General features: G+C 41.5%; 1 protein-coding gene across 4 annotated transcripts in view; it reads right to left on the bottom strand.

The window, feature by feature from the left end:
• The window catches only part of NME8 (NME/NM23 family member 8), a 40,205-nt gene that overhangs the window by 14,408 nt on the left and 13,051 nt on the right, over window positions 1-12,746 (bottom strand). For all 4 annotated transcript variants that reach the window (XM_025185161.3, XM_025185168.3, XM_025185163.3 and 1 more), the window contains 4 exons: window positions 9,829-9,945; window positions 7,603-7,669; window positions 6,548-6,624; window positions 4,951-5,043 (listed from right to left, as the gene is read on the bottom strand). In XM_025185161.3, the coding sequence (XP_025040946.1) occupies window positions 4,951-5,043; window positions 6,548-6,624; window positions 7,603-7,669; window positions 9,829-9,945 (354 nt within the window). The remainder of the gene's footprint in view (window positions 1-4,950; window positions 5,044-6,547; window positions 6,625-7,602; window positions 7,670-9,828; window positions 9,946-12,746) is intronic.

Raw genomic sequence — 12,746 nt, forward strand, 5'->3', positions numbered from 1 at the left:
AAGTGCCTGCACGTCTGTGTCACATTATTGGATTTTAAGGGAAGAAGCCAGATCACTGCTGCACCCATGGGGGTGGGGGAGTGTTTGCCCCAAAGTCTGTACAAAGGGGGCCATGTGAGGTGTCAAATGAAAGCTTGTGTTCTACTGATTCTATGTATGCTATTCATGTACTTGAGTGACATGTTTGTGGATTTATAAATATGGATTCTGTGTTGATACTGGCCTGGACTGCCTGTTGTAAAGGAGGATTGTCCAATAAATGACTATGCTAATTAGCACAGCTCCAGGAACAATGGGTCTCAAGGTGCCCAATATACACCTGAGGAATGTGTCTGGAAATCTGCAAACCAGCCAGGGCATAATGGCTGCCAGCATGTGAAACAGAGATAGGTCACTCGATCATGTGACCTGCTCTGGCCAAGAGGACGCCAGGAGAGATATATAAGGCCATGAGGCAGACTCCATCTTGTCTTTAATTCTGCTTTTGATTCCAGATGCAGCCTTGTGAGGGACAGAGAACCAGGAAAGATTGCTGACCCATCCTGACATAGGATGTACACCAGAGACTTTTAAGATAGCAGTTTGTAACATCTCTGCTGACAGCCTGCATCAAGAACTTGGTGATTGGTGCATGTAATGTATTTTCTTTAACAATCTTACTCTCCACCTTTTCTTCCTTTTATTAATAAACCTTTAGGTTTTAGATTCTAAAGGATTGGCCCAGCATGATCTTGTGGGTAAGATCCAATGTGTAAATTGACTGGGAACCGTGGCTGGTCTTTTGGGACCGGGAGGACGCATTCGGGGTAGGTGAGATTGGGTTCTATAAGCCCTCACCTGTGTGTTAGGCCTGGGGCTGATTGTGGCATAGGGAGAGCTGGGGTGTCTGAGGGGTTTTGCTTGTGAGGCTTCCTGCTGGCTGGATTGGCAGCTGAAGCGCTCAGTGTGACTGGTTTGTGGCCTATTTGGGAAAGGCCTCCAGTCAGGGGCTGTAAGGAGCCCTGATTTTGAGCAATTCGTCCTGAGTGGACACCCTCAGTGGTGCCCAGATCTGGCCCGGTCCATCACAGGCTGATTAACAGACACAAATCTGGAAAGCCATTTGCAAGTACACTAGCAACATCTTGAGACCCAGCAGACATAACGAGGCTCACCAAGAAAAAGCAACCTCAGTCATCATACTATATCATAGAATCATAGGACTGGAAGGGACCTCAAGAGGTCATCGAGTCCAGCCCCCCGCCCTCAAGGCAGGACCAAGCTCCGTCTACACCATCCCTGACAGATGTCTATCTAACCTGTTCTTAAATATCTCCAGAGAGGGAGATTCCACCACCTCCCTTGGCAATTTATTCCAATATTTGACCACCCTGACAGTTAGGAATTTTTTCCTAATGTCCAATCTAAACCTCCCCTGCTGCACTTTAAGCCCATTACTCCTTGTCCTGTCCTCAGAAACCAAGAGGAACAAATTTTCTCCTTCCTCCTTGTGACACCCTTTTAGATATTTGAAAACCGCTATCATGTCCCCCCTTAATCTTCTTTTTTTCAAACTAAACAAGCCCAGTTCATGAAGCCTGGCTTCATAGGTCATGTTCTCTAAACCTTTAATCATTCTTGTCGCTCTTCTCTGTACCCTTTCCAATTTCTCCACATCTTTCTTGAAATGTGGCGCCCAGAACTGGACACAGTACTCCAGCTGAGGCCTAACTAGTGCAGAGTAGAGCAGCAGAATGACTTCACGAGTTTTGCTTACAACACACCTGTTGATACAACCTAGAATCATATTTGCTTTTTTTGCAACAGCATCATACTGTTGACTCATATTCAACTTGTGGTCCACTATGACCCCTAGATCCCTTTCCGCCATGCTCCTTCCTAGACAGTCGCTTTCCATCTTGTATGCATGGAACTGATTGTTCCTTCCTAAGTGGAGCACTTTGCATTTCTCTTTATTAAACCTCATCCTGTTTACCTCTGACCATTTCTCTAACTTGCTAAGGTCATTTTGAATTATGTTCCTATCCTCCAAAGAAGTTGCAACCCCACCCAGTTTGGTATCATCTGCAAACTTAATAAGCGTACTCTCTATCCCAATATCTACATCATTGATGAAGATATTGAACAGTACGGGTCCCAAAACAGACCCTTGCGGAACTCCACTTGTTATCCCTTTCCAGCAGGATTTAGCACCGTTAACAACAACTCTCTGACTACGGTTATCCAGCCAATTATGCACCCACCTTATCGTGGCCCTATCTAAGTTATATTTGCCTAGTTTATCAATAAGAATATCATGCGAGACCGTATCAAATGCCTTACTAAAGTCTAGGTATATGACATCCACCGCTTCTCCCTTATCCACAAGGCTCGTTATCCTATCAAAGAAAGCTATCAGATTAGTTTGGCATGACTTGTTCTTCACAAACCCATGCTGGCTATTCCCTATCACTTTATTACCTTCCAAGTGTTTGCATATGATTTCCTTAATTACCTGCTCCATTATCTTCCCTGGGACAGACGTTAAACTGACCGGTCTGTAGTTTCCTGGGTTGTTCTTATTCCCCTTTTTATAGATGGGCACAATATTTGCCCTTTTCCAGTCTTCTGGAATCTCCCTGTCTGCCACGATTTTTCAAAGATCATAGCTAAAGGCTGAGATACCTCCTCTATCAGCTCCTTGAGTATCCTGGGATGCATTTCATCAGGACCTGGTGACTTGCTGACATCTAACTTTCCTAAGTGATTTTTAACTTGTTCTTTGTGTATCCTATCTTCTATACTTACCCTCTCTCTGCTTGTATTCACTACATTAGGCACGCCTCCAGACTTCTCAGTGAAGACCGAAACAAAGAAGTCATTAAGCACCTCTGCCATTTCCAAGTTTCCTGTTACTGCTTCTCCCTCCTCACTGCTTCTCCCTCCTCACTCCTGTTACTGCTTCACCCTCCTCCCTCCTCACATATAAAGAAGAGCATCACACTAAAGGGGTGCTTTGTGGTTTTGTGTGTGTATGCTTCTCACTTTGGGGCTGTTTTACTTTTTTTTTTTTTTGGCTTCTCACTTGTGTGTAGCTTGACTGATTTTTCTGTGGATCAGAGGCCCAAGACCAAAAAAGGTTCCCCACCCATGAGTAAAGCAACACATTACATTTGCTTATTACGTTTCCTAACATCTTTTAAAAAGTTCTTTAAATTAGGCAAGTAGTTTTTTACTTCATTCCTGATTTTCAGAACATTACCAGACACTCACTTCCTTATCCGTTCTTTTCTCTCTTTTAGTTTTGATCTTCAGCCACATAGAGGGAGACTTTCATGAGAAGCAACCTCCTTGTATCTCTTCATAACTTGGAGTCCCTTTTCCACCAGTGCTGGAATTCTCATTATTCCCTCTACACCCGCTCCACCCCCATTTACTTAATTGCTAATCTTTAAATCCTCTTTTTGCTTTAATATACTATACTTCAATATACTATTGAGTCTCCCCCTATCAATATCTCCCATCTCTTACTTGCATCATATATTTCTCTTTCATACTACAAGTTGAGTCTCTCTAGTCCAACACTCTTTGGTCCAGCAACTCTTTGGTCCGTGGTCCTGAATGATTTTAGTTAGCTGGCTGTCTACTCTACCATGGATATGGCCAAGTTTCCCAGGGTTCCATAAAGCTTGTTTACCACCACCAGTCTCGACTGTCAGTGTTCTGTGTCTTGTTTAGCTTTAATTTAACCCTAAATGCTTCTAACAGACCAGTAAACAGTGGAGATGTTGGTAATGCTGCTAGACAATACTGACCTCCCATGCTTTGGCAAATTCTCTGGCTTGGTACAAGTCAGGTCCTGAGGGTGCCGGACTAGCGAGGTTTAATATGTAACAGGATAGTAAGTAAAAATATGTATTTGTATTGTACTGTTTTTAATGAGTAGTTTTTCTTTTTTCATATTCTGGTTAATCTCTATACACTATTTTACTTTGCAGATTTTATTAATATATTGTAAGGACACTCAGTTCTATACTAATTTTCTGTTGGTGCAAAGCTTTTTGGAATATGGCAGTTTGCATGATGGATATATAAAAAGAAATTAAGTGAAAGCAAACAAAAATGTATTGGGCACAATAGAATACATAAAGTGTCTCTTTTCTGAAAAATGATTAAAAATATTGCACGCTCAGTAATTTAAAGAGTACATTTGTTCCATCAACAAAAAAGAAGTTTGTAATGGCAATTGGTCTACTGCTATCCTACAAACAGAACCTGGTAGTTGAAAGTTAAGCTGGTTCATTCAACATCCCCATTACACGGATTCTACAGGCCAAAATTTGCTCTCAATATACCCAAGCACCTCCATTGCCTTCAAATTCCCTTTTCAGTTGCATTTAGTCATCCCATCGTTTTCAATAGAAATGCACAGTTGTAAAGGAAGGCAGTATTTGACCTCTAGAATAGACAGAATTCTACATTCTGAAACAAATCAAGTACACACTGTAAATAAGTGCTTCTTTTACACACTCATTTTTCAAGTAAGAATTACATTTTGAGAATGAGGAAATAACTGATTTCCCACAGTTCACAGCTCCCTCTGAACTAATATATAAATATTCTAAAATCTAACAAGGATACATGTATAGTTATAGCTGTTGCTGTTGTTATTGTGAGTATACCATGAGTAGTTGTGTTAGGGAAAATGCAACTCTATTGCTCCAGTATGCACCAATGATTGTATGCTGTTCCATTGTTATGTAAATGCAAGGTTGGAACACTAACAACCATAGGCATCATACAGTAGCCGGACTGGAAAACCAAAGCAAAGAAGATGAGAGAATTTTAATTTATTTTCTCTGTGCCATAAATAATTTTAATTAAATGGAATCAATTACATGTTATAAATGTTTTACAAGCCAGATGATATTATCGTCAACATAGCCACCTATATTTGTGTAGTCTTTTTACCTGTTCTATGTTGCGGCTATAGAAATCTCTAACTTGATCTTCTGTTAATGTCTTCTCCTCTTCTGCTGCTATGTGAAAGCCTGCTTCTGTAATCTTTAATTGCAGATGAGCCATCAAGTTCAACAGCATTACAGGGGGACAAAACCAGCAATATTAGTTTGTTTACATATTTTTGCCATGATTCTAAAAAAATATTTTTGTGCAGAATCCTACATTTGAGGTAATATGAAATATCACTAATATGGTAATTTGTTCATTCAGTCCAACTAAATTTCCATCTTTTCAAAGTACTGGACTGGGTTCAAGTATGTGATATGCATTAAAATAAAGAATACTTTAGTTACACATTATTTACTTTAATATACATATTTTATTGAAAATCGGACTGACCATAAAATCTTTACTATGCAGCAGTCTGTCAGGTACTTGTGTATGTACATTCCTAGGAGATTGATCTACTGCAGGGGTGGGAAAGATATGGCCTGGGGCTGGATCTGGCTTGCTAAGCCTTTCAATCCGGCCCATGGCACACAGACAGGGAGCAGCCCCAGAGCAGCTGGCTGCTCCATCTGTCTCTCTGTGTTGGAAGGAGAGGGAAGCTTCATGCACTGTGAACCCCTTCCTTCATTCAAACTCCCTCTCCTATATCTCTATTCCCTACCCTGAGCTCCCTTCTGCCTGCAACCTCCATAGAGAAATATAGCCCTTGACCACTTATCAAAATTTTGGAGTGGCTCCTCCATCAAAAATTATTGCCCATCCTTGGTCTATTGCCATTACAAAATAGATACTCACTTTTTATTATGATGTACTTCCTTTTTTATTTTAGAATGTAAAATGACTTGACTATTTTTAAGTCCCACTGGCATGGTAGAAATATGTTTATGTAAAGTAGGCATGCATTGACATAATGTGTATTACCATGTGTACTCTCTGCATGGCATGCACTGTATGTGTGTATATCCACAAATTTATGTTCTAAAAATAGAAATTACTATCCTTAACCAAATGTTGTAGCTGTCTATAAATTTATATCCTTACGAGTGTATAGTCTGTGACTTTACTTTCTCAATGTATATGCATAAGCTATGCATGCCTGTATACATTCACACAGATGTGTAAAGAATTGGGTAATTTGAGCTTGTTTATTTGTAGATCTAGAATTTTGAAAGATACTGCTGTGAAAAAGAGAATGTTTTTCATATTTGTAAAATTATTTTCTGTGACTCATCTGCACTATCCCAGAATTGATGGTTAATTTTCACTCACCCTTAAAATGTGGAAAGAATGAGGAACTGTTGGGAGATCGGGTAAGCAACTTAGGACGCTTCAGTTGGAATAGTTCTGTGTCAATCAATGATCTGCATAGTATAATTCAGTTCATACCTTTTCTAGCAATGCAAAATATGGTAAACAGCATCATCTTGAAAATCATATGTCTCCAGTCACAACCACTTTATGTCTGTCAGTTTTCCAGGATAAATATTAGTGGATATAACTTTAGCGTTTGTCCTAAATTAATATCTAATTGTACTCCTATCTCACTATCTTGGCACTTAACCAAACATAATGGTTGGGGTTTAAAAGCTTTGTTTACCTTTTGTTTAATATCTTCTAATCTTCCATTTGCAACGGCATCAGGTTTTATAATTGCAACAGTGTATATGACTCCTTCTACAGGAAAAGGGAGAATATATATGCATATTTATAAGCATATTTATTGAAATATATACATAGACTAATTTACTTTCTGGACTTACAACCTGAGCTCTCCATATTCTTCCTTTAAAATGATTTTGGATTCTGCCCACTAAGACAGTGGATCCTGGAAACCAATAGCAGTAGAGGTTCAAACGTGCATTATAAACCTTTATACATGAATCACACACTGAGATGCAATTCTTTTTTCCTACTGTTCAGACTTTAATTCTACATCTTTGAATATAGAGATAAGGAGGATGAGATTATATGTATGAAGTAGATCCATTATGTGAAAGGAAAGCTATTATCTATAAGTGGAGTTCCTCCTATGCACACAGATCTTCCTCAGCAGTCTCGCATACATCAGAATTGCAAATCCTGGAATAATTTACAACTATAAAATAGAGGAGCAGCACTCATGCTTGTGGAGTTCAATATTCAAAGCAAGGTTATAATAGGGTTAATTTTATTAAATTATTTGTAATGGAAAGGTCTCTGAAAAAGGCTGCGAAAGAGGGCAGGTAAGTAAATATTTGCAGAGGAAAGATACTTGCATAACACTATATAAAGGTAAACAGACTTCCATTTTTAAAGGGTTAATTTTGCAGCCAGAGAGCATGATGACGCCATTCTGTCACCTGGCAGGAAATACTTTTTTATAGAGAGAGAGATAATAATAACATAAGCATATCTGATATTAGTTTGACCACTTTACAAAATTGCTATGCACCTGCATGTGATAATTACTACATTAATGTAATTTGTTGGTACAAATGGTCTGATTTCCTTACTGTCTAAGACAAAACTGATCCCTCATTTGACTTCTTTCACAATCTTTCGTGTTACCAACTAAATCAAATGAAAGTTCTATGACTGGACACACATAATCCTGTAACCAAATAACTAACAAGCTACTTGTTTGAATTTTTTATTTGTGCTAATCATATTTACCGTCAAGTTGGCTTTCTTCAGTGGTTATTTCTGATGCTTTTTCTTCTAAAAACACAAGCTCTTGTACCTGAGAAAATTGCAGTTTTTATGTGGTTACTTTGTCAGTGTGAAGTTAATATTGAGGTGGCATGGGCCAGTAGAAAGCCCTTTGGAAGCCATGTAAGTTGTGTGTTATTCTGGATCTGCCAGTAATGTTGACAAAAATCACTTCATCGTTCTTTCTCTGTTTTTCCTCACAATTAAAACTACTGCAATGTTAATTTAGCCTCACTACATAAAGATGGGCATAACTGGAAATTTCCAATCTATTTCTCTGATAAAAGTAAAATATGAATTTAACATCAAAATTCTAGCAATTTAAGGGTGTGTCTAGACTACATGCCTCCATTAATGAAGGCATGTAGATTAGACAGATAGGCAAAGGGAAATGAAGCCGCGATTTAAATAATCGTGACTTCATTTAAATTTACATGGCTGCCGCGCTGAGCCGACAAACAGCTAATCAGCTGTTTGTCGGCTCAGCGCGCTAGTCTGGACGCTCCGCGACGACCTGAAAGCCTTTTATCGACATCTCCCTTATGCCTCGTAGGATGAGGTTTATGGGGGATGTCGATAAAAGGCTTTCATTTCGACAGGGGAGCGTCCAGACTAGCGCGCTGAGCCGACAAACAGCTGGTCAGCTGTTTGTCGGCTCAGCGCGACAGCCATGTAAATTTAAATGAAGCCGCGATTATTTAAATAGCGGCTTCGTTTCCTTTTGCCAAATAAACAAATCTACATGGTTCCGTCGACGGAGCCATGTAGTTTAGACATACCATAATATGAGCAACTGGTAATGCAAGCAAGGGAAGGCATTGACTTCCAAAAATTGCCTACACTGACCAGCTGCCTGCAAGGGGGTGAAACTGCACCACATGGCAGCTCAGCTCCCAGGAAAGACTGGGGCCATGCCATGTGGCAGCCCAGCAGCAGAGGAAGGCTGGGGCCAGGCCGTGCAGCAGCGCTGGCCCTCAGTTGGGGTTGGGTAGAGCTTGTCTGAGGAGTGGGGGGAAAGATTGTCAAGGGGCCTGGTCTCAAGGAAGGGGTGTGGCTTTGGGCAGAAGGGTTGGGGCTTTGGCTGCATTCCCCAGCTGGGCCTTTACCTGCTGCACAAGCAATCCAACCTAATTATCGAATCTCAATTATTCACAAATTTCAAGTGGGTTTAGAAACAGGCAGTCTTGTTGCTGATAACATAAGAAAAATAATGTATTTATATCGCCAAGTTATCTCTTCAGCAGCTTTATCCCCAGAAGAATAAGATCTCATGCAGTGCTAAGACAATTTAGGTTTATTCTGATTTTTCGTAATCCAGTTGTACAGTAAACTTCCGATAATCCGGCACCTTTAGGACCCAGGGGCTGCTGGATTATCAGATATTCCGGGGTACTGGAAGGGGGGCTATGAGGGGTCTAGGGTGGGGGCTGGGGTTGGCGGGGAACCCGGCAGCAACCCAGCTGCTCTGCCCTGGCTTCCCTAAGTCAGCCGCTGCTGAAACTGACCAGTGGCTGACTTGGGGAAGCTGGGGGTAGAGCAGCTGGGGTGTTGCTGGGTTGGTCCCACAGCACCGCTCAGGTGAGGGGCGGCGCTGGGGGACCAACCCAGCAGAACCCCAACTGCTCTGCCCCAGGCTTCCCCAAGTCAGCCGCTGGTCAGTTTCAGCAGCGGTGGACTTGGGGAAGCCGGGGGCAGAGCAGTTCCAAATGTCCGGCTGGCCAGAGCACTTCCAGGTTCCAGTTGATGCCGGACTATCAGGAGCGCCAGACAATTGGAGTTTTACTGTAGTTTGTTACAATTTCTCTTTTGCATGTACACAAATAAATAGAATGATTTTAACCTACATTTCAGCTGGGAAGAGGAATGAGATAAGAACTAAACCTTTCCCTTATTTTATCTCTTGAGCCCTTAGTAGAACAGGTAAGCATTGAAAGTATAAAAATAAAGAGATAAATACAAAATTAGTTTTTATGCTGTGATATATTGGTTAGTGAATAATCCCTCCTCTACATACAGATCAGTTTGTAAAATTATCAGTATCATTTGCATAAATACCACTTGGTGGAAATTTCTAAAAGGTGAGATACATGCTAATTCATGACATCATCCACATAGAAAGAGACTGTGCAAATATAGTAAAACTATTAATTTATATTTAAACTTGATAAGAAACAGTTATCTAGTAAGTACCTCAGGACGTTCTATTTCCCCTGCTAAAATTTTCCTTTCTTCTTCTAGTAATTCTATTACTGTCTTACTGAGAAGAGGTGCATTTGCACCTCGCACCATTGCTATAATTTTGCAATCCTGTAAAAAGTAAACAGTAAAACAACACTTAGTAAGAGCTATTCATTAAGTGTTGCATATTTAGGTGACTTCTAATACAATCTATTTTTCACGCGCAACAGATAGTTATCAAGGTACTGTGCTTTAAAAATTAAATTTGGAGCAATATATTACTGTAGGTTGATTTGCAAAACATAAAAATCAGAGCCAAAATTAGTATCAGATAAAACTGACTTGTTGCCATTATTTGAAATTCTGTTATTGATTAACATAGCACTTATCTCAAAACTTTTATATTTTAGAACTTGGCATTTTCTTACTGAAAGTGTTTGGAACTGAGATGGAGTTCAATGGCTGATGAGATACAGAGCATTTCATTTTCAACATTTCAAATATAGCCAACATAGGTGATAACCTAAAACTGACATCCAACTGCTCAACAATGTCCTACATGAAATGAATTGGTGGTCTCTGTAGTAAGATGAGGTCCTAAAACATAAGCCAATGTAGCACAGGCTGGTCTGAGGCTTAGCTAACAAAGAACAACACTTAGCTAACATAAAGCAAAGCTAAGTTGTGAGCAAGAGGCAGGCCCCCGCTCACAGAACTTGGCACGAACAATGCTGAGAGTGTAAAACATGAATTGGTAATAGGCTCAGGTGTCGAACAGTAATTGGTATTAGATATTGACTATAAAACAGTAATTGGTACTGGTTATTACTTGAAAGCACATGGCAACACCAGCTCATTAAAAAATACTTTGGTACCCACACTCCCCACAGATACAGACCCAGGGTCAGGAAAGGGTCTAAAATGAAAGCATGATGGTTAGATATGATCTAATCAAACCACAAGGCACAGGGTGATGGTTGGTATCTAAGAAGCGTCAGAGGGTGGCAACCTGACATATCAGGAATGATGTGTAACTTGTTTGTAGTAGGGATGTAAGTGACTAGTTGACTAGTCCCACAACTAATCACTTCCCACTCTCTTGCTGCCAACTCGTAACACATTCAAAAAGCACAGCGGCAGTGGGGTTAGTTCCCGGGGACAGGAGTTACCCGCTGTGGCTCCCTTGCTTATCAACTAGTCAATGGAAATTCCATCAACTAGTCGATTAGTTGATTAATGGAAATTTAATATCCCTAGTTTGTCTTTGTATATAAAGTGGTGTTTATAAAGGGGCAGTGGGACCACCCACTGACTGAGTTATTCTATTGTTACAAATTACATATGCATAGTGGTTCAGTCAAGTCTACTGACAGGAATTGCTATATTTTGCTTAACAATAAATCTTGCCGGGCATCTTTAATTCTTATCTGATATGCAGTCTTTGTGGGACCTAGGGTGGGCGGGGCAGCCCAGCTTGCGCCCGGGGCTACAGGTGCCACGGGGGGCAACGACCCCACCGCCCATCCCGAAACTTCTGCCCCGCTACCTGCTGCACCATGGGGCTGTGCCGGGGGCTCCCCTGTCCTGTGGGCTGCGGCGAGCAGGTGCTGGGCTCCCAGCCATGTGACCAGGAAGCTGTGCCGGACTCTGGGCCGCTCCCAGCACCGCTGCTGCTGCCTCCCTGCTGGGTTCGCCCCGCTGCACCCGCAACTGCCCTCTAGCAGTGGCCACGAGCTCCAGCCCATCGCGCAGCAACCCTTGGCTGCCACCGGAGGGGAGGGGCCCAGGCCGAGTGACATCACGGGTGGGAGGAGGAGGGGGCTCCCCCACCCCAGACACAGCTGCGCAGCGGAACGGCATGGTAGAGGCAAGTGGGGCAGCTGCCCCTCGGAGCGCCGCCCCATCCCTCGCACCTCCACCACCGGCCTTAGTGAGTTACTGTCCCCGCCGCTTCCCCCGGGACGCCGCTTCTCCCTGCACTGCCAAAAGTACCTTAAAACCTTCTCCTGGGGGAAAGGTTACCCCATGCAAAGTTTGATTGCAGTAGCTCTTATAGTGCCCAAGTTATTTAGCACACAAACATTCTCCTTTATATATTAGGGTATGTCTACACTACAGCGTTATTTCGAAATATCTAATTTCGAAATAATTAGAAATAGCTTATTTTGAAATAATGCATCTACACACAAAATAGCATTTTGCTATTTCAAAATAGTGCGTCCGCACTGAGTGGACACTGAATCACATTTAAGGCTGGTTGGAACCAGTTCTGGCAGGGCATCAAGTCAGGAGTTACTTTGTGTGGCCACTGCCTGAGGCTATCTGAGGCCTGTGCTTAAATGGACCCCCTCCAGACAGCTGGTTGTCAGGTTTCCCTGCTTCCTTGCCTACCTCGATGAGAGACAGCAAAGCATTTTTGTCTGTGTGCACTCTGGTTGCCCTCACTCGGGACCAAGGATTTGGAGCAATCAAATTTTTGAATTCCTCCGTTCCGGCACCAACAGTGACTGCTCCAGCTCTGCTCTGATTCCGCTCTCCGACTCAAATTAATTTTTAACTAAATAAAAAAATGCATACTGTAATTTTGAAAAAAAACATTTTTATTCAGAGTTTTAAAACAATTTAAATGTCATCAACAATGATACAAACTAGAAGCATTCATAATTCAACTTGCAAAAAATTATTGCAGAAATCAAGTCGTCTTTCATAGCCTGCTGCAGATGATTTAAAATTAACTTTAAAGCTGAAAACAGTCACTCTATACTAGCTTGAGTTGTTGGCATGCTCAAAGCAATTCTACAGGCAGCCTGAATGCGGTGTGGGTAGCTGTGAATGGCCTCAAAAACAGACAACTTTTAGCCTACCAATAGACTCCATCGCCTCACAATCTTCCCAAAAGTTTCTCTTGAATAATGCTTCATTACAATTAT

This window comes from Pelodiscus sinensis, chromosome 2 (assembly GCF_052426305.1).
Source record: "Pelodiscus sinensis isolate ZL-2025 chromosome 2, ASM5242630v1, whole genome shotgun sequence".
Classification (NCBI taxonomy): domain Eukaryota; kingdom Metazoa; phylum Chordata; order Testudines; family Trionychidae; genus Pelodiscus; species Pelodiscus sinensis.